This window comes from Mobula birostris, chromosome 7, assembly GCF_030028105.1.
Source record: "Mobula birostris isolate sMobBir1 chromosome 7, sMobBir1.hap1, whole genome shotgun sequence".
NCBI classification, from domain to species: domain Eukaryota; kingdom Metazoa; phylum Chordata; class Chondrichthyes; order Myliobatiformes; family Myliobatidae; genus Mobula; species Mobula birostris.
The window spans coordinates 146,749,932-146,772,924 of NC_092376.1; the positions used below are offsets into that span (position 1 = coordinate 146,749,932).

Here is a 22,993-nt window from a genome sequence, read left to right on the forward strand (position 1 = left end):
GCAGCCTGCACAGAAATACTGTAACCCGCTGATAGCAGAGCTCACCCACTAAGGACTGACTCCGAGCTTAACCCTAACTCAGGAGGCCAAATCAATGTACAAGTTGGATGGTTTTCCACAGTTGACCAGCCCCTCAGGACACATATGTACACAGTACAAGCCATGAGCTACATTGAAATGCCATAAGTGGCCTAAAAATGATTTGGATCTCCACTGAACCCTACCTCTATTTTTTATAGAGTCATAGAAAAGTACAGCACAGAAACAGGCCCTTTAGCCCATCTAGTCCTTGTCAAGCCACCTACTTACCTTGGCAGTCCCACCTACTTTGTTCTCATTGCAGACAGAAGCAGGGTGACCCCCTTCTCAACAGCCTCTCCCATCTTTCAACTCTACCACCCTGCCCTGACTGTTTCATGTAACTTTTATCAACTTATTTCTGAAACTGTGACAGAATTGATATGAATCCATCATGTGGGATTAATAACTGAAGTTGCACTTCATAGTACGTACTGGCTATATTGTGGTTCCATTAATCAATGTTTGAAAGAATATGATTATGAGTACAGTGCTTTGAATAAATCTTAATTTTCAAAGTCTTTAAATCGGATGGCATTGTGTTTGTTGACAATGAAGCTCTAAACTCATATGAAGGCCTTAAGCCCTATCAGATATAAATAGCCTTGAGTACCTCACTAAAGGGAGATTATACTGTAACTACCCAATCTTCAAAGACTAGTACTCTTCCCTGTTTATTCTCTGTGGTGAAATTTGCTACCAATACCCCACTATTTGAACAGTGGATCCCACCTCCCTGCCAAGGAGAAGATAATTCCAGCTAACAAAGTAGTTTAAAACACAATTAATTTATTTTCAGTGATACATGTTTAAATCCAAGCAGCATTCTTAAAACTCACGTAAACTTCACAGAGGATTTCTTTCTTATACGTTTTGAAATTATAAACCATTTCTAAAACACAAAGGATTTCCAGAATACAGGTACAATTCCTATAAGCTAAAAAATTATATCAACGATACAGACGAATGAATTGTCCATTGCAGAAATCGAAAGTAGAAGAATAGACTCTAGTTCACCCCATGTTTCTTTCAGGTTTCTTGATTTTCCTAGACCATTCCTAATAAGCCTGAACTGCTCTCGACATTTATACAGTTTCTTTGTCACTTGGGTGACTTCACACACATGGTATACTGTATGATATTTACTCAGATATCCATTTTACACAAATGGTCTATAAGCTTTTAGGAGGCAGAATTCTTAGCTACTTACAATTAACACTGCAAAGCTAACTTCCTTGAGTACATACCCCTTGCAACATGAATAGATCCGTTTGCAAGCCTTCTTGAATTAAGCAGATTAGTCAGCATTGTCTGTTTTGAAACAAGCTAAATTAAATAACCTATTTTCTTATACTGAACCTCTCAAGCATCAATAAACCAGTGACCCAACATCCTGCTTCCTACAGACAATGTATCTGATATATACAGAGCTTGTTTGAAAAGCTGCTGTAGACAGTGTCCTGATGAAGGGTCTCAGCCTGAAACGTCGACTGCACCTCTTCCTAGAGATGCTGCCTGGCCTGCTGCGTTCACCAGCAACTTTTATGTGTGTTGTAGACAGTGCTTGTTTTTAACTCCATTCTGATTACTGTTTGCCATTAACATTTTAAGAACTGAAGACTGGCGACCAGAAGCTAAACAAAGGATATTAGTTGGAAGTTTAAATCTCAACTACTTGATCTTTATGAGTGGCAGCTTCTGTGTTTAGAAAGCAGAGCTTAGCAAAAAGAAGAGGCCCCCTAACCCAGGAAGCAAATATCCAACACATGACAATGATTCTAGGAGAAATAACTTGAAAAATGACATTGACAATATTGTTGGAGATATCTATGGGCTATAGATTTTATGAACTAGAGTAATATGCTCATTTATCTAAAAAAGATAAATTGATATTAATGAATATCAGGTTTATATTAGAAATGGAATTAATTAATTTGGTTAGTTCGAGAAAACTGGCAGGTGAATGATGTATCAGGAAGATATATTTTGACTCCGGAAACAGAAGTGCCACACCTTTAATACTATGATTTACTTTTCAAAATATTTTAGTATGTCTATTATTCTGATTGGCTAAACTCCATTCATGCTCTCATTTTTTCCATGAAATCTAAACCTTAGGGTACCATCTTATAGGCAAATGCAATGGTCCAATTTTATTTTTCTCGATGAATGGATTATTGTCGAACCTTTCCCTGGAGATCTGTTATATTAGGTGTGATTAACAATCACTAGAAGAGGAGAACTTAGAACTGGAATTGGAATTGTTTTATTAGTGTCACACGCACCAAGATACAGCGAAACGCTTGTTTTACGCACTATTCATACAGATCATTGAGGTAAAACAAAGCAAGTCGATAACAGAATGCAGAATAAAGTGCAGCAGCTACAGAGCAAGTGCAGTTTAGGTAAACAATAAGGTGCAAGATCATAATGAAGTAGGTTGTGATGGCAAGAATTCTTCTTATACTAGGGAGTCATTTAATGGTGGGGTAGCAGCTCTAAAGGGATGTCCTTATATCCTGAGGTTGTGCCCTCTGGTCCTGGCCTCCTCCCACTATAGAAAATATCCTCTCCACATATAAGACCATAATGGTAGATATGTGAATAAAATTAGTAAGTTCTGAAAATGTCCACCACGTCACCTTGCATCTGTGGAATTAGAAACAAGGGTAACATTTCAGGTCAAGGACCCTTCATGCTGAAACATTAGTTCCATAGTATTGCCTGAGTGGCTGCATTGTCTGATACTATTTCCCTTTACTCTAATATCCTTTAAAATACCCTTGCACATTCCCGAGCAGCTCAGCTTTCGACAAAGCACACGTGTCCATTGACAGAAACTGAACTGAATAGTTCTTTCAACACAAAATGAATTTTTGCACAAATTGGTGCCATCTCCAGTCTCTGTCCTAGCACAGATGGAGATAGACAACAATGAAAGGGCACTGTGTAGCATTGCAGAACACAAGCAACAAACAAAAAAAATATATAAAGTTCATGGTATTCTGCCCAAAGTTTACACATCCATCCTCTTGTCTTTTGTAGGTCTGCCAACCACTCTGTGTGCACCCCAGTGAAGCAGAACTACTGGATTGTCCTGCTGGTTCAGCCACTGCCCTAGCCACCAGCTCTGGACATGGAGGAACTGTCATCTTGGCCACCATCTCCTACACACTGGCAGCTAGCAGTTTCAGGGGACTCGGGTGGGATGATGTCAGATCTCAAAGTCTCCTGAAACCAGTTTTGATTTTTTTCCCCTTGAGTTTCTAAAACACTTAATGGATGTTTACTCTGACTGCATACATCTTCTGCCTAACCCCCTACAATCATCTGGTGCTGGAACTGTTCATATCTGTCCTTTAGGTCCTTGGGACTTTTTCTAGTGTCCTACCTTTCATTCTGTTCATTGGGCAGGGAGAGTCAATCTGCAAGGTGAAGTACACCATTCTCGTTGACCTGGGCTACCATCATTTGGAGTACTTCATCTTGGTCTCAATGAGGCAAATTATCTCTTCTGGCTTCAAGGAAGAGAATTATGCAAAGAAATGGAAAAGCAATCCGGTGAACTCCATCATGTTACTGTGATTTTATGCAATATACTGTATATTAGCAAGTTATGCTTAAAATTTAATGTTGTGGATATTAAGATGCAAAGGTATGCTTATGTTGGCCCCAATTATATATGATATAATGAGCCCTTATTTGTCCGATTGGATGTCCATATAATTTGTGCAAGTGTAAAACAATGCTAGTGACTTCAGTAACTCAGAATTTGTTCACGTATCAGCTTACTGAGCTGAGATATAGTCTCCTGGTTGACATTTGGGTGCATGCCATTTGCACACACAGAACTATTGTTGCTACTGGCATTTGGTACAGCATTGTTGGTTATTCCCATTAGTACAATGGCAGGCTATGACCTGAAGGAATTGGCAAACTACTCTTTCTGAAGGTAATGAGGAAAGGGAAGCACTGCAATGATTGATTGCTTTGATGAGTTTGGGTTATGTCAGTTTTCATCAGAGGTTACACCAAAATGTACTGTTTGAGCTATTGCTCCTCGATGCAGCCATTTTATCTCTACTGGGTGCGGTACTGACCATCCTTCCTGCTTGCTTTATGCACACAGTAGTGGCTTCTTGTGATACCACAATCTAGCACCAGCAATGTCACCATTTTCCTCAGGGCATGTAGTCGTCTTGGACAGAGTTGTGGGAAATTTTGACTGGGGTCTGCCATGCATGGGAAATGACTGCCACTTAAAAGAATCATTAACATTCTCTTTTTTAAAATGTAATTTAATAAACACATGCTCAGCTTTGTGCCTCAGGGAGTGGACTTTCCTCTTTAACTTCCTAAATCCTGAATAATATTACTTCATCTGCATAGTTTTAAGATGTAGAGAAACTGGTTTTTATGAGATTGCTGTTACATCAGCTTGCAGTTTATTATCAATTAAGGATATTTTCAATTTAATAGGTGTTATGAACATTGGCTCTGAAATAATTTTGTTATCAATCTTCAAAACAGTATATGTAAAGAAAGATAGAGGAACATTTCACCAAAAAGAGTTGGGTGTGGAACCTGAGCTGCAGATATTATACATCTTCATTCTGAAGCTGAAAGAAATAAATCAAATCAAACTTGATTCTTGAAGTGTAATATAGCTTCAGGACAAAGATGCAATGCTAATATATTGACTCAGAATAAATTTTCTTATGAAGTATACCAGAGCTGTTTGAACACTATTTGAATAAGAAATGTTTTAATTTGAAATACTGTCTGTGTGTGTGCAGAAAAATCCAAACATCATTAGATATAAATGAATACTTCAGAGAGTGATAACAAAGAAACATGTGAAACTTTCATGACATGTCAGAAAGGTTGACCTTCTCAGACCGATGTGAAGAGCAGGGATCCTCAAAATATTATCAGAGGAAACAAAAGCAAAACCTGGAAGGGAGAATGATTAAAGTTCCCATGTTCCCAACTCATATCACTGGTTTATTTGCTTGAGTCACTTCATTGCCTATGGTATTTTAAAATTCTCTTCATTACCATTAAGATTAATGATTCTAGCCACTTTGGACAGTTCCAGAGGGATGATTAAACTTTAACAAGCAACTTTGACTTACTTCATAAAGTACTATGGAATATTTCCATTGCATTTAGCTAAAGATGTGAAATATGCTGCATTAAGAAGCAAAAGGTAGTGCAGTTGTTATAGTATTCAGGCTGAGTAGGGTCTAAATAACATTTGTCTTTGCATTCAGATTTTATTTTGTGAACGAATGGAAAATAGTCTGATGCTGTAGGTTGTTTATGGCCTGTCTGAATGCCACCTGTTCTGCTGTGTGTTTACAGGTGGTATGCCACAGCTCTTAATGAATGTTCCTACACTGGAGAGGTGCTTTCATACATAATAATATCAGGAAATGATCCAAACAGGCAGCTTCTGAGGAAAGAATAACATTTCAGAACCATTTTGGACTTGCATGAATGAATGCGTGTAGAGTAATGCTTGTGAACGCAGGAATAACATAATTGCTATCTGAATTGCTTCAAATATAAGGTGTGAAGTTCTAATATCAAGATAACCAAGTTAGATTTGCAGTACACAGTCGGTCTGGTAAATTGATTCTGTTATAATCAAAAATTCTGAGTAAATTTTGAGGGCATCCTGTCACCTTGATTCTCATGCCCTGTATTTCCCACAATTCAGGCTTCATTTATCATTTACAAAGTATTTAATCACCTCTTCCATTTTTTTTAACACATTCTTACTTTGTGCTTCCTGATCACTTCCTTGTCCCTAGATCTTTCCTCTTCATGTGTTGTGTAATGAAAAAGTATTAATGTGTCCAACCTTGGTAGATATATTGTGACAAAACAGTACATCAAATGGAAAATATAAGTTATACTTCAAGAAAAATAAATTAAGAGGCAATACTGAGGAAAATTACAAGAATCATTCAAGATGTTATAAAAGGTTGACTAAAGAGCAAAATTTGAGCATATCTAGTGCAATAATGATTCATAATATATTGTGTTGTGCATAACATAATGTAATTTAAAAAATACCCATACTGCACACACGCGATAATCATAGAGTGGTTTCTCAGTTTAAATCTATCCAACTAAGAAAGCAAATGATTTATAAAGCAAACTTAATTTTGTAGTGCTCATTTATGACTTGTATTTGAAAATTCATCAAAGCAGTTTTATGTAATAAGTGAAAACCATAAATGGTGGCATTTCATATTTTTATCAAGCATTGGCCAGTTCTGTGCCAAAGTTAATGTTTCTTTATAGAATGCGGCTGGATATTTAGTAGGCCAATCAACTTGCCCAGACGCTGTTAATAAGGTCTCTTCAAACTGTTTAACCTTCCAATGTGTTTTGCCTGTACAGCTGCTTGGAAAATGAGCTGAGTTTGAAAACTGTTCAGGTGGTTATTTAAACATGTCATGGTCCCTTCTGAATAAAAACTCACTTGTTACAGCTGATGTTTCAATTCCCTTTGGCGTGTTTAACAGAGCTTACATTTGTGTATATGGCTTTCTTCAGCCATGTAGGATTTCAAAGCAACAAAATCAGGTGGAAGGCATGATAAATGTTTTTGATAGAAAAGATGAAGACCAACACAATCCATGACATTGGTGGGAATAGTCAAGACGTAGGAGGCATGTGGCTCAGTTCCTGGCAGCAAGCATCTTCAGCAGCCAATGAGAAGACTCAATGTCTGCTGGAACTAGAAGTTATGTATTGTCAATGGCTGTGAAAGTGATTGCTGCCCTTAACCTTTCAACTCTATATCTTTTTAGGAAATTAGTGGAAGTCTTATTTCTTTATTAATTAGTCAATTAAACAATCAATTTATTTATTAATTTAATTTAATTGTATTTTATTTCTTATATCCAAGGGAGTAAAAATATTTATGTTGCATCTCTGTCGCAATGTACATGCAATAAAGAGTGGAAATGTGGAAGGATATTGCCCGAACATTGAAATTGCATACATAATTGTTTTGTGTACATGTATGTATAGTCGGACACTCAATCAGATCAATGTACATTGATAAATCTGATGGCCTGGTGAAAGAAGCTGCCCGGAGTCTGTTGGTCCTGTCCAATTAGAGATGGGCAATAACTGTCCACATTATAAGAATTAAAACAAGTAGAGGATTGTTTGCTAGGATTGCTTTATTATCACCTCTCTAGATGGAATCCCACATATACGTGATAATATTAACTGCATACTTTGGGGCCATATTGTTCTGTCACTAACAAGGGATTCACCTATCAATGTACACTTTGTGTGCAGCTACATGGAGGGGTTACTGGAAGTGGTCCTTAGATTCCATGCGATAAGATGTGATGCTTTCACACAGTATCAGTCTGGCTCAACCGACCTTTTCTCTTCTCAGTTTAAGTACTGCCTCCTAGGAAATGACGGATTCCCTTTCAATCTTTGCCCATGACACTCCGGAGAATTCCTAATTAATGAAGAGCACAGCTGGAGTCTAGAGGTCTGTGAACACCAAATTGTCACTAAGCAAGATACTGAATTGGAGTGAGTTCTGGAGTAATCACAAAGTTTTTTGTTTTGTTTTGTTTTGTTCTGGGTGGCAATGGCAACAGAGGGTTTTCAAGTTCAAACTCAGTTTTTAATACATGTGTACATCTAAACAGAATATTGTTCCGCTGGGGCCAAGGTGCAAAACTTAGTTCATACAGACACACACACACACACACACACACACACACACACACACACACCACATGTAGTTACGATACCACATACAGTCACAAAATAGTATTAGCACAAGTCCCTGAGTGGCATGGCCTAAAGATTAATGACACATGGGATATTGTCCTGGAGCCTTGTTTCTGCAAGAACACGCGCACACCCGTTCCTTATCTTGGGCTGGGTCAGCCATGAACCAAGGCATTCCAACTTATCTCACAGGGAGTGGACACTGGAGAGCCTTTCCGGTGGGAGAGCTGGCCTACAGGGGCAAGCCTTCAGCCCAGCACAGATTCCAGCACTCCCACCATGCCCCTGGAACAGGCAAGGCTCTGGTATGAGGCCGTGGTCTGCACAACAACCGAGGCCATGCAGCTCCACCGTGACTGGTCTCACCGACGAGCCAATGAACTGCACTTGCAGAATCTTGCATTACCAATGTCTAACAGGATCTTGGAATCATGAGAAAAACGTTTAAGGTAAACACTGGCACCATTTGTTGGATCTGGAGAGGCCACTGTAAACAGGCACACCACCATCCTATTGGACTGAGTGAAGCTCTCTGGAAACAGACAACTCCAGCTCACCAGTGATTCAGTGAGAGCCCTCCATCTACTAGGTGTGTGTACTCCATCTACATAGACTGTGTGTAGTGTGTTTGTCAGTACTCAGCCTCATGTCTCATGTCCTTTTAATATTCTCCTTCTCAATAGCAGTTACTCTGGTTAATAATCAGTGTCCAGCAGAGGAAAGCTTGAAGATGCTGATATCCACTCGATCAGGATCCTCATTCTTTCCATGAGTTTCAGCTTGTGCTCATTTGAGACTAATCAATCAAAAGATGGTACAGTAATCTAAAATTGTATAACTGAATCCAGCAAAGTGTTCATATTTGTTTCTATGCATGTGATCCTGATCATGCACAATAAAGCAAACTAATACTGTCTGAAGATTTATCACCTTTTGCTCAACATGTGAAGATTTTGGAGGATTAAAAAGGTGGTAATGAATTTGTCCCACCGAACCTCTGATCTTCACACCTCAATGTAAAATTAGTATTTTGTTTTTCATTCTTTTACCAGTTTTCTGCAAGTTCTGTCTTTGGTTGGCGGGGATGTGGATGTGCCATTTAACTCCACTGCATTCTCTTCTGTATCTATCCCATCTCTGGCAGCCTAGCACCAACCCTGTCCCTCTCCTTTGTGTTAAAGTGGAACAAAAGTGTGAGCAAGTCAAGATTACATGTTTCCCCCATGGATTACTGCACTGGGAGGAGTGACAATGAGGCAGGCACTTTGCAATGCTTAAGGTTTGTGGTGAATCGAGGCAATCAAATGGTGGAATGAATTCTAAATCAATCCTGATTGTAAAAGACACTGCTTAACAAGGCAAAATGAACTGATGGGGTGCTTGTAGCATGGGTACAGCTAATTAGCAGCTCGACTTGACTTGGTTAGTTAGATTAAATAACCACTTTCTACAATGCATCCATGACCTGGATATTATACCTCTGCTGTTCAGCTACATCAAGCCACACCTCCTTGGTCACAGAGCTAAGCTCTTTTTGCATCATTGCTGCAGTGAAGTCGTGGTCCTGAAAGCAGGCACAGATGCATCGTGGTTGTGCATTAAAACCTATTGTACAAAGGATTGTCATTGGTCTTTCAAAACATGCCACTCTCTGCTCTAACATTTCATCCTGACACCTCTAATTTCCAATTAAATACTTTTGTCTCAAATGCGATGTGAACGTATCATGTTGTTCTGCATCATTGCTGCTCGGCCACTTTGAGATACAAAACTTAAATGTTGAACATAATTGGTTCAGTTGCATTCCATTTACAGATTGTGACAATGCCTTTAACCTCTGGCTATCACATACAATTTTGCCTCTTATTGTTTTGTGCAAACTTCATATTAATATTTGGGTCATTATATAGGTTGTCAGAGAGTGCATTTGAGATAATCTTTGAAAGAAAAATGTTGTATCAGATAATATTTATTAAATGATATTGTTTGTTTTTGACCATAATGTAATTTACATTAAAAGGCATAACTGAAAAAAAGTCACCAAAGAATCTCCCATTTTCCACCTCTCCCTCATTGCAGACAACAGACTATCCCATTACAATAATATAATTAAAAATACTTTCAGTTGAGGAAAGTTTGCTGTGATGCTCAGAAGATTAAAGCTATCAGCATTTTTTCAAGCAGATGGTGTTTTAATAGTCTGATTGATTTCTTACGTGAAGCAAACAAATCCACATTCTAGAATCTGAAATCTGGCCTGACACACAGTTTATAATTTGTAATTGTCTGAAATGCCCATAAGCAGAAGGAAAGCTAGAGCCTTGATTTAAAATGTAATTAGTTTCATAAATTGATTCTCTAAGTAATCCTCTTAATCTTACTGAGCTATACACTCACATCCCCTCTTCTGACAAGGTGAATTAAAAATAAAATAATTACATATGGAATTGTCTCTGTTCCACCAAAAAAACTGATGCTAATATCTGATTCCGGTGCCAAGAATATGCTAAGAAGTGGCTCATGGATTATTCATTGTTTTGAATGGATCAATACCAACAAATAATGGGCCAGTACATAAAGATTCATTATTTATATTGTAGTTAATGTTAGCTGCGGATCACTGGCAGTGATCTCACCACTTCCTGCAGCTTGTGGGACCTTGCTGTGTACAAATTGGCTGCTGTACTTCCTTACGCTGCAAGGTGACTACACTTCAAAAGCAAGTAATTGGTTCTAAAACATGATGTCCTGAGATTGTAAAAAAATGCCAGTCAATCAATTTTTCTGAAGTATTTGAAGAGTCATATTTTAGCCCAGTCTTGTATCAGTTTTGTTTCATCAAAGTACATCCTCAGTGGGGCATCTGGCCTTTGGCTACTCATATAATGGTTGGTAAATTGATTACTTTAGTAGTCAAATTTGTTAGAAGTAAAATATGACGCATAATGTCAGTGTTGAAGTTAGGATGTCTTCTGACAAATGTGGTAATCTAATCTTGAAACGGTCTGGTCTCAGTTCTCCACACTAGCCTATTTACCTCAATTACAGAAAGTGGAGATGTGAGTCTTTTCCCTTTGGGAGGGATTATGTTCAATATATTGTGGGTAAAATGGAACTGCGAGCATTTTCAGTCATTTACTATAGGATTGCTAAAACTTTGTGAATGGATATCTAACACCTGCCGGATTTAAAACATTTAATTTTATTCTTACACAGGACTTTGCACTAATTTATTAATATCTGAATAATCATAGTTTAGGTTTCAGTTCGTTCTCTTTTATCTGGGGATGCAGGGCCGGATTTAGTGGGGCCAGGGCCCCTGGGATGGAGGCCCTGATGGGCCCCTGCCGACACTGTAAAATGCTGCTGTACCAAGCAAAAAAAGGCAAGAACAAGAGCAAAGGTGGTACTGGTCTAAATATCAAAGCTGAGAACCAGGACATTGCTTTAGTACAATACGTAGGCTATAAACTTACAGGCCTTAAGAGGGAGGACAGAAAGTAATGCAGATTCTTAGTTTGAAGGACAGCATCTGAAGCACTCAAAAATTGACCTAGGCTTAGTTGGCTTAGTAAAGTAATGAGGGAGACGAAGTATGATGTACCCAATCTTACATCTTTATTTAGCTATTGCTGCACATACCATAGGCCTTATTTCTCAAACAATGCCAAAACATTTTTATCTCGGTATTTTTCTCAACCGTGTGTTCTGAGAAAGTAAAATGGAAATGAGAGACAAAAAGGCTAAACGAGATGGCAAATGAGATCTAGCGCATACTAACCTATTGCTGTGCTGTCTGGCTTGCAGAGTAAAGACCACTTATTACTTACTAAGTTTGTAAACAGTCAACTATTAGCCTATTGCCACAAAACAGGAACAGCACTGACACACAAGCCTAGATATTTACAAAGTCAGGTGCTTGTTTTTCAAAATTAAAGCCTAGTTCTTCTGGATTTCTTCGTAGCAAAATCCTTGATCAGATAACTAAAATCCAGTTTCCGAACAAGATCACTTTCAAGTGACATCAGAGTAAGATGATTCAGCCTGTCCTGGCCCATTGTGGATCTGAGCCTATTCTTCACTAGCTTGAGCTTGGAGAAAGATCGCTCACCACTTGCATTTGTGACAGGGAAAGTCGGGTAAAGCCTCAAAGCAATGCTTACATTTGGGAAGATGACCTGCATGTTTTTTTTCTCTGAGGAAGCATAAAAGCTCTGTTGCGGATGAAATATCTTTGCCACTTAAAAATTCCCTGAAATGGGAATTCTCAATACGTCGGTCCAGTAGACACACACTGACTCAAACTGTTTTTGTAGTTCTGTATCTCTTCTTCCGCTGTCAGACGCTAGTGTAACATAGGTCAGTATTGTTTTCCTGTGGTGTTCGGTATTTTCATGCTCTCCTATGCGCTCAGCAGCATGTTTCCAGTCGCTAAAGCCAGTTTCGAAGATGGACTGACGGTTACCATCACTGAAGATGCAGCATGCAAAACAAAACACACAGCCGGTGGAAGGGGAATATAAGAGCCACTGCCTTGATATGTACTCACCGTTTACCAGCTTGCGTTTGAAGTGAAATTCGGAGGAAAAACGTCTCTGCTGTTTGTATACTCATTCCAAAGCTTTGATATCCACATCCTTATTCTGGCAGGACTCCGGCCCTTTCTTAGCCCAGTATGCTCGGACTGAATCATCTAACATTTCCTTTCCCCAGCGAGCAGGATCAGTGCTGTCAGGATCCTCAGTAGCGGTAACGTTAACATTAACGGCGACTCGACTTGGTTGTTCGGAGGCCTCTGTGGTCGGGGATCCCAAAGTCATGCTCTCTGCCTCTTCAATGTTAGCTGCTGACTGTGGCAAGGACGGTGGTCCTGTGCTAACGCTGGTGCCAGCGCTAGCTGTTGTACAAGTCTCCATTTGTCCACCGGTCTCAGACTGTGACAAGAGCGATGGTACTGCTGCGTCATCGAGAACAGGTTTAAAAAAATTCTGTCAATTTCAATGTCTTTTTTAATGCTTCTTTCTCACGGTCCTCTTTTTCTTGTTTCTTTTCTGTGCTCCACTCGTATTTTTTTTTGTCTGCCATGATGATAGCTACCTATTTTGGGTCCCTCTGCGGCTCTGGCCCTTGGGCTGCAGCCCAGTCTAGCCCTGCGGGGATGTGATAAGTGGTTTCTTAACTTGGAGGAAATATCCTTCTCCCTGCCTTGCCCCACCAGCCTTCTGGGATCATAATTATAAGGATATTGGCCAGATGCTCAGCACTGATCGTCAGAGGCCTCACAGTTTGGATTCTGTGATAAAACTTGGATCCCACCAAGAACTTAGATAGGTATTAGGGAATCATAATTTGTGAAGATGATGTCTGGGTATAACTTAATCTGTTTTAAAAATTAGGCATTTGTTCACAGCTAATCATGGAGAGCAGGCCTAGAGTTAATGATGATTGCATTAACTTTGTCAATATCTTCTGTCCAAGCCTGGAAAGAATGGCTTTGATGGTGCCCAGGGAATAATGCCTCACCCTGAACATCTCAGCACATCTGGAGATGAAGTCTGATGATTTATTTTAACAACCAGAGTTTTCAGTCAGAAATGAAAGCAATCAATACCACCTTCCTTAAAGAGATACACTCCCACTTTAAATAGCCTTCCACAAGGCAAAGAAAACTATCAGATTCCCAAAAATATCCAGAAACTGATTTTGTGAACTAACGTATTATGGGTTTAATGGTCACCTGGTCTCACCTTCTCCAACCTACCTCACAGATGTCAGTTTTTAAGTGGCTGTCGTCACCTGGTATCACACACAGAATTGATTGACTCTCTGGGAGCTTGCCTGCTTTCACTTTTGACAAGAAAACAAAGGAAATTATGAAATGGAGCAGGGTCCCTGTAATCCTTATGCACTGTTGGCCAAGTGCCAGAGTTAACCTGAGGGACTAATGTTCAAGCAAGAGCTTAAAGTGACTGCAGGGCTGGTAACTTAGACTGTGGATTAACTATGTGTTATTTTCAGATACATGTATAGGCTGACTCTTAGGTGCCATTGAAATGCCTGTGTAAGCTGTCTTTATTATTAAGTTCAAGAACAGCAACCAGAGTTGGACAATAAATGATGCTACTATCGGTAAAGCCAAGATCCTTAGAATAAAGTATAGGCCTGAAGAGCAACCTATGAATATGTTTCTTCCTTATTTTATAAGACCTCAATCATTGCAGAATGCATTTGTTTTTGAGAAGCAAATAGCAACATTAATCCAAATATATTTTCTATTTCTTTGCTTACAATTTATATTTTAATAGTATATAAACAATTAATTTTTTTTAGTGTTTCACCCAGCAGTACTAGGATTGTGGCAGTTATGATGAGAGTTGAATTTAAAATAAGAATAAATAATTATGTTTGCATACCTCTGTCCCAGGAGTGCACAGTGCCAGAACTGTGCATGCAAAGGAAAAAGGAAATAGGAACTAACAAGAGACTCTGTCAATGTTCATGATGCATATTATTACAAGTCTCTAAAGAGGCAACTCAATGTCAGGAGCAAATTATTCACCAGATAGCATCTAGAGTTGTGGGTGTCACAAAATAATGCTTGCAGGCAACCGGTGTGCACCCTCCAGGGAATCTATCAGATGACAATCTCAAATAAAAACAAATGCATCTGATTAAACAACATGCAAATGCCACCACCATTCTATTTTGGTTGACTGAAAATTTTTTCAGTGACCTGACTAGTTCTTTTTTGCAGCTCTTTATTCTAGTTTCATGATACAGTACTTTTAACTCATAGTGTTCTAATCACACAATTCCCAATTTTCTTCTTTTTTTGTGATCTTTTCTGTGGTCATAAATGCTGTATATCTCAGGTTCCAGGGAATACTCCCTCAAGAGAATTTATACCTGCTGGGTTTGCTTTTCTCTTGCTATTCAGCATTTAACCTGCTATCATATACAGCTGGCCAATCTGTTAAACTAACTATGAAATTAATGGCATCATACACACAGGTATTCAGGTCATTCAGATGATTAAAGGTTGTCCACACAGAATTCACAAATCCTTACCCAAGAATTTGAGATGCATTAGGGTTAGGGTTGGGTTGGTCGTCTCGTAGATAATTAAAATGATAAATGGTAAATAACTAAACACAGTGTTAATTTCAACTTGAATTTTTGATACGTGCAGATAATGTGGCTTATGGAAAATCACAATATAGACCATTTTCTCGGAACACAACTCTTCCATAAAGCAGGGTCTACCTGCAATTATATGTGGAAAAAACCAAATTACAAAAATCTAAGTAAAACTATGTAGACTAATTTATTGGTGAACCTGCTGTGGCATTTTTTTGGTAGTCCATGGTGAGGTGGGTATAACTGCATTGTTTACAAGACATTTAGATAGATATGTGAGTAGGAAGAGTTTAAATTGTAATCAAAGTTCAAAATAAATTTATTATCGAAGTACATATATGTAACCATATACAAGTCTGAGTTGAATTTTCTTGTGGGCATACTCAAAAAATCCATAACAGAATTATAACCATAATAGAATCAATGAAAGATTGCATCAACTTGGGTTTTCAACCAGTGTGCAAAAGACAACAAACTGCATAAATACAAAACAAAAGAAATAATAATAATAAATAAATCAGCTACAAACATCGGGAACATGAATCAGAATCAGAATCAGAATCAGGTTTATTATCACCGGCATGTGACGAGAAATGTGTTAACTTAGCAGCAGCAGTTCAATGCAATATATAATCTAGCAGGGAGAGAGAAAAATAATAATAAATGAATGAGTAAATCAATTATGTGTATTGAATAGATTTTTAAAAATGTGCAAAAAACAGAAATACTGTATATTTAAAAAAAGTGAGGTAGTGTCCAAAGCTTCAATGTCCATTTAGGAATCGGATGGCAGAGGGGAAAGACATTGGAAGAAGAACCTTTGAAAGTGAGTCCATAGGTTGTGGGAACAGTTCAATGATGGTCAAGTGAAGTTGAGTGAATAGGCTAAACTTGGGGATATAGATTAGCTCAAGTAAACAACTTGTTTGGCATGGAAGTATGGGGCTGAAGAGCCTGTTTCTGGGCTCCTTATTCTATGACTGTAATGCACAAGAGGCAGAAGATGTGGTTGGAATATAATGAGCATTTTCATTTGTCCTTATGAAAGAAAAGGATGTTACCAAATCTCAGTAGCAGGGTCAGAATGTTGATTGGTAAGGGGGGAAAGCTGATAAAGTACTTGAAAGGTGGTCCATATTTAAAATGAATAAATCACCTGATCTGGATGCGATATATCTTGTGTTCCTGAGGGAAGTAGGGTGGAAAATGTTTGACATTTTTATGGTAGGATGATCCAGAAGTTTAAGACACATGGGTTCCATGCTGATGTGGTAGATCTGATTCGAAATTGGCTTGGCTCCAGACTAATGCAGGGATCTTTCTCTGACTGGAGATCTATGGCAAATGGTACTTAGCAGAGCTCAGTGGTGGAACCTCATTTGAAAATGTAGCTGGGATGATTCATAAATTTGCAAAAGTTGACAGAGTCATGGGTAGTAGAGAAACTTGTCAAAGGATACAGGAGGATATAAAGCAGTATGGAATATGGGCAGAGAAATTAGAGTATTGTGTGCCATTTTGGTCATCACAGCACAGGAAGGACATAGATGTTTTGGACAGGGTGCAGAAGGAGTTCACCTGGATTAGAGTCTTAGTCATATGAAAAGACGACCTTGAATTGTTTTTTTTTCAGCAGCACTGGAGGCTGAGAGGAGACCTGATAGAAGCTTATAAAACTATAAGATGCATTGATAGGGTAGGTGGTCTGGAGGTTTTTATCTATGGCGGAAATGCCATATAATAGAGAACATGGGTTTAGTGAGGGGAACATTGAATGGAGATGACCAAGGTAAGGTTTTACAGAGAGAGAGATAGATACCGGACACGTGGTACCATTGGAGATGGTGGAAGCTGATACAATGTCGACCTTTAAGAGGCATTTAGATGGGCACATGAGCACGCAGGGAATGGGCCGTATGCTGGCAGGTGGGAATACATTAATTTGTCTTCGCAGTTTACACAGACATCATGGGCAAAATGTCCTGTTCCTACTGTTTTATGTTCACTGTTCAGTAACACCTTGTTAAGATTTTTAATCCTCTTTGGATTCAGTGGTGATGTCAGAGGATGGGAAAATTGACGAAGAGCATTGGGTGGGAGAGCCTGTCTGAAATAGTGAGATGCTGGTTTGTGGACTGTCGCTTTGATGGACTCTGGATCAAAGATTCTTTGGGGTTTCTGCTTCGATGTTTCTATCATTCGTTCTATGGGGTTTCTTGTTTTGTGCCTGTCTGTGAAGAGTACGAATTCCAGGCTGTATACTGTATACATACTCTGATATTACATAAATCTTTGAAGAACCTCCCAGGTAACTACCTATTAGTCAGTTCAAGTCCCTTGGCAGGGAAGCTTTAAGGAATAACTACCAAGGGGAAAAAAGACACTGGAGAAATCTGTGTTACAAAAGGAGAGGTAGCATAGATTTTCAAAAGCAAATGTATTAGCATAACGTGATCAATCTTTTACTGTGGTATACAAGAGGTATATCCTCTACTTAGATATTTGAGAAGTTTGTTGATGACGTGCCATATAAAAGCAAGGCAGAGCTGTGCAAACTGAAAGGGTTAGTGGTAGCATGGGTGACCATTGATGATGCGAGGACTAAATGTCAAGATTTGAAGTAAGTGTTTGATTTTCAGACTGGAGAATTGTAGATAACTCATAATCCTAACGACCAGTGTGGGGATCAATACGTTTTATTTACTTCAAGAATTAGAAAAATGTGTGCAAGGTAAAATTGTAGATGACAAACTTGCTGAGTCTCTAAGGGGTGTAGAGGACAGAAAATGACACAGATAAGCTGGAAGAATTGATATCACTCGGCAGTAGTTAACTTTCTCAAAATGGCAAGGGTTATAGTAGTGTTTTGTGTGGAAAGATATTATACTGACAGCACTGCTGTGTCAGGAACCTGCCCTACCTGCAGCCGTGTGTTGCTGTGTCAGGAACCTGGACTGAACCCTTGTCCTCTGCATTGCTATGATCCCCTTGGACCCACCCCCCCATGCCAAGAAAGTGGCACAAAATCCCCACTGGTGATCTTGCAGCAGAGGATCACTCACAAGTCCGTGCAGAGAGGCAGCCTGCAGGGCTGGTGTTGCTCTGCACTAGGTGGAGGCAGGGGTTGTACTCAGACCAGTACAGTGAGTGCAGGCCAGTTTTGAGGACTGTCTCCACTCACTCCATGTTTTGCCAAATCACCTGGATCCTCGTTATAGTTGTCCTCAGTGCCTGCTAATTGTTGTGGAAGATGCTGTCTCCACCTACCCCGCCCACCCCACCCCTTCTTTTGGGTGTACAGCTTTCCTCAGCTGAGAGATTTCTCTGCGGATGCACAGTCAATCATCTGGGGCAAACTATGTGACCAAACAGAGGACAATGTTTGCAGGACTATGGTAAAAGAACAGGTGGAAATGCAACTGGACAGTTTACTTTACAAGTACAGACCTATAGGCTAATTGACCTCTCTGCAGTAATAATTCTGTTTTTCCATGACTCTGGCAACATAGAATGTAGAATATCACAGCACAGTACAGGTCCTTTGGCCTACAATGCTGTGCCAACCTATATAAATGTACTCCATGATCAATCCAACCCTTCCTTCCTACACAGCACATAACCCTCCATATTTTGTACATGCATGTGTCTGTCTACGAGTCTCTTAAATTGTATCAACCCCCAACAACACCCCAGCAGTGCATTCCAGGCACCTACCATTCTGTGTAAAAAAAAACTACCTTTGACATCTCTAATAAATTTTCCTCTTTTCACCTTAATTGGATGTTCTTTGTTCGAAGTTCAAAGTTATCAGAGTACATACAACCCTGAGATTCATTTTCCTGCAGGTACATTCAGCAATCTATTGAATAGTAGCTATAAGACAATCAATAAAAGATCTAGTAGAGTGCAGAAGACAACAAATTATGCAAATATAAATAAATAGGAATAAATAACGAGAATATGAAGTAATAGGATAAGGAGCCCTTAAAGTGATCATTGATTGCGGGAACTTCTCCCCTCTTGTTCCTCTTTGGTATTAGCCATTGCTGCCTCAGAACATCAAGGTAACGTATATTTAATTGTCTCAGGAGAATGTGACAACTAAAATAGCTAATTAATAAATGAGAAGTTAAAGAGAGATGAATAACCATTTAAAGATCCTGGCACATCAATAATTAAGTGTAGCTTCATTATCTACAGGGCAAACAAGTAGCTGTACTTGCAAAGCTACACAAATAATTAGCTACTATTGGAAGTTAAACAATATAGTATTTACTAAGAATCCAGTGGGTACATTGCTGCCAGTGTTATATTGCTTTGCCCTTAAACTGCCTCAGCTGAAACATTACCATTATTATATAATTGCCTGAGCATTTTCGATGGTTTTAAGGCCCCAGCTGAATATCACTCATGAAGCAACATTAGTAGCAATTAGAATGATAAGAAAAAAAGTAATGAAAGCCAATGAACTCAGTTGTATAATGCTTTCTGTCTGTGCTGTTTGAGTGAACAGAAGTGTAAAATTGATCACTAAGTACAAAGGGCATTTCCTTCCCTGCATTGCACAATACATGAAATTCAGGCACTGCTGGTTTGTGTGCGGCGAATCTGTGCGTGGAGGATGCGGCTTGCACAGCAGTGACGTCTGCATGTGTGATTACTGTAGCAATATTGAAGAAACTATCTCTTTAGGGGTAGCAGGCACGAACGGCAGGATGAAGGCTTGCGTGAATGGGAATTAAAGAAGAAATCTCCAGCTGAGCCACTGTAGAACTGCATGGAATCCTCTCTTACGGGTGGGGTTCTTCCAGTACTCCCGCTAAAACTCATTGTCTTCACTGAAGTGGATCTTGGGCTGGAAGCCTGCAGCTCAACACCTCAAACATCCAGTTGTCTGTCAGGAGGAGCAAGGTGTAACTCCCACCACATCTGACATAATGTCATCCATATTTGCGGCTGAATTTGAAGGATGGGTTTTCATTGACAGCTACCTCTGAAGGTCTTCCTGCATGTGCAGGTCAGTTGATGCTTCTTCCTTGGCTGCTGAAATTGTAGGTGATTTCTGTGTATAACTGCATGAAAGACCTGTGATTCATTTCTCTGCATACATAATTCCATGCGCATTGTGAGCTTAAGCAAATTGTTCCGATATGGAGGAAGTTCGTACAAATCCTCTGTGAGGCCTCATTTTAGGCTTAAGGATTGCTTGTCTCTTTCTTTTTATTTTGTTGAAATATTAATGATTTCTAACTTTGAGCAATATCAAAGCAAAGTAATTCTGAACTACTTCTGATGTATTATTTTTCTGATGGATTTTTTTCTTTCTTGTTCATTTTTTTGACCTTAAAGAGAGTTTCAAATTACACTAATGACAAATGATTTAAGCCTTCTTCTTGACATTTTAAAGTTACAAAAGCATTGCCTTATCAAGGATTATTTGCATTTGTACTGACATTTCTGGGCCATTATGTCCAGTCAGCACACTTGTCTGAACAAACTAAAGCTACCTGTGAGTCATGCTGTAATTATATAGACCATAGTAATAAAGCAGTAACACCAAAGCACTGGTACAAGATTCGATGTATGGCATTAGTAGGTTATTTTGTGTGTCAAGCACAGAGTATATCAACTTCAGATTTCTAATGAGCTCTCTATTGACCTGCATGGAAATATAAACAAAAAATGGATAAGCATTGTAATAAAAACAGTACAATTTGGAATTCTGCATTGGTTCTGTTCAATTCAGCATGGTCCTTCCTGCACTAGTACCTTTTTAATGCTCGGATGAACACATCTATCTCAAAATGTTGGAAAGAATCTTAATCACCGACACGAAAAATGTGTCTGAGTACTGTAATGGAAAAGAAGTGCCTATCTGCTCTCTTTGAAAGACAGCAAAATTCTATTCCTGTAATGCAGAGTTTTCCCTTGTGGATCCTCCATCTCTGGCATAATGATCTGCTTGTCAATTTCATACCTTTTTCATAACCTCAAGCTCCATCATTATCGTCGTGTGCACAGGTTTCTTTGAGAGCAGGGCTCTCAGTGGCTCAATAAGATGAAATCACTTTGGAGAGAAAAAAATGAAAATCCAGAAATTATGGACATTCATATGAAGATCAATGTCTATTTGCTTAGGGTAACACCTACAAAATGTTGGATGCACTCAGCAGGTCAGGCGGTATCCATGGAAATGAATTAACAGCCGACATTTTGGGCCAAGACCCTTCTTCAGGACTGGAAAGGAAGGGGGAAGACACCAGAATTAAAAGGTGGGGGGAGGTGAAGGAGGACTAGCTAGAAGCTGATAGGTGAATCCAGGTGGATGGGAAAAGTGAAGGGCTGGAGAAGAAGGAATCTGATAGGACAGGAGAGTGGACCACAGGAGAAAGGGAATAAAGAGGGAGGCGAGGAGAAGAGTAAGAGGCCAGAGTGGGGAATAGAAGAGGAGGGTGGGGCGGGGGAATTACCAGAAGAAGACATCGATGTTTGAGTTTGGAGGCTAGCTAGATGAAATATGAGGTGTTGCTCCTCCACCCTGAGAGTGACCTCACTCTACTTTCCTATCAGATTCCTTCTTCTCCAGCCGTTTAACTTTCTCATCCATCTGGCTTCACCGATCACCTTCTGGCTTGTCCTCTTTCCCCCGCCCCCAACCCCCGCCTTTTAATTCTGGCATCTTTCCCCCTTCATTCCCAGTCCTGAAAAAGGGTCTTGGCCTGAAATGTCGACTGCTTATTCATTTCCATAGATGTTGCCTGACCTGCTGAGTTCCTCCAGTATTTTGTGTGTGTTGCTTTGGGTTTCCAGCATCTGCAGAACCTCTTGTATTTATGTTTTTCATTTGTTTAGATTTTTAAAAAATATAAGCACAAAGGTGCCCGGAGAAATTGAATTCAGTGGTAAAACTTACAGCCATATCATGGATAAGAATATTTCAACATTTGACAGTTGATCTTTTGCACAAAGGATAGGTAAATGCTAACTACTTTCAACATCTGTTAAAGGTGCTAAATACTGCATCCACATTGTAAACACGTCAGATAATAGATCATCATGATGATCATGGAACTATGGTGTAATTGATTGTAAGTAGCACACACAAAATACTGGATGAACTCAGCAGGCTAGGCAGCATCTGTGGGAAAAAAAAGTACAGTTGACATTTCGGGCCGAGACCCTTCGGCAGGACTGGAGAAAAAAGATGAGGAGTAGACATAAAAGGTGGGGGAGTGGAGAGAGAAACATGAGGTGAGAGGTGAAACCGGGAGAGGGAGGGATGAAGTAAGGAGCTGGGAAGTTGATTGGTGAAAGAGATACGGGGCTGGAGAAGGGGGAATCCGATAGGAGAGAACAGAATATTCGGGAAGAAAGAAGAGCAAGGAGGACCATCAGAGGGAGGTGACGGAAAGGCAAGGAGATAAGGTGAGAGAGGGAAAAAGGGATGGAGAATGGCGAAGCGGGGGGGTTGTTACTGGAAGTTCGAGAGATTGATGTTCATACTATCAGATTGAAATCTTCCCAGACGGAATATAAGATGTTGTTCCTCAAACCTGAGTGTGGCTTCATCGCAACAGTAGAGGAGGGCATGGATTGACATATCGGAATGAGAAATTTAATTAAAAGTGGTGGCCAGTGGGCAATATAGCTTTGTCTGGCAGATGGAGTGTAGGTGCTCGGTGGAATGGTCTCCCAATCCCAATTGGGTCTCACCGATATACTGCAGGCCACACTGGGAGCACCGGGCACAGTATATGACCCCCACAGACTCACGGGTGAAGTGTTGCCTTACCTGGAACGACTGTTTGGGGCCCTGAATGATAGCGAGGGAGGAGGTGTAGGAGCAGGTGTAGCACTTATTCACTTGCAGGGATAAGTGCCAGAAGGAAGATCAGTAGGGAGAAGGGAGTTGTGTAGGGAGTGATTCCTATGGAAAGCAGAAAGTGGGGGGCGGGGGGAGGTATGGAAAGATGTGCTTGGTGGAGGGATCCTGTTGGAGATG

The 22,993-nt window shown here is 39.7% G+C and overlaps 1 protein-coding gene across 3 annotated transcripts in view; it reads left to right on the forward strand.

Moving 5' to 3' along the window:
* Positions 1 to 22,993, forward strand: part of kctd16b (potassium channel tetramerization domain containing 16b) — a 397,401-nt gene that overhangs the window by 208,654 nt on the left and 165,754 nt on the right. Inside the window, exon 2 of one of the 3 annotated variants that reach the window (XM_072264480.1) lies at positions 3,124 to 3,500. The exons of the other annotated variants lie outside the window; for them this stretch is intronic. Coding sequence (XP_072120581.1) covers positions 3,124 to 3,155 — 32 coding nt within the window. The 3' untranslated portion in view covers positions 3,156 to 3,500. Of the gene's footprint in view, positions 1 to 3,123; positions 3,501 to 22,993 lie in introns of those variants that run through there. 3 annotated transcript variants of the gene reach the window in all.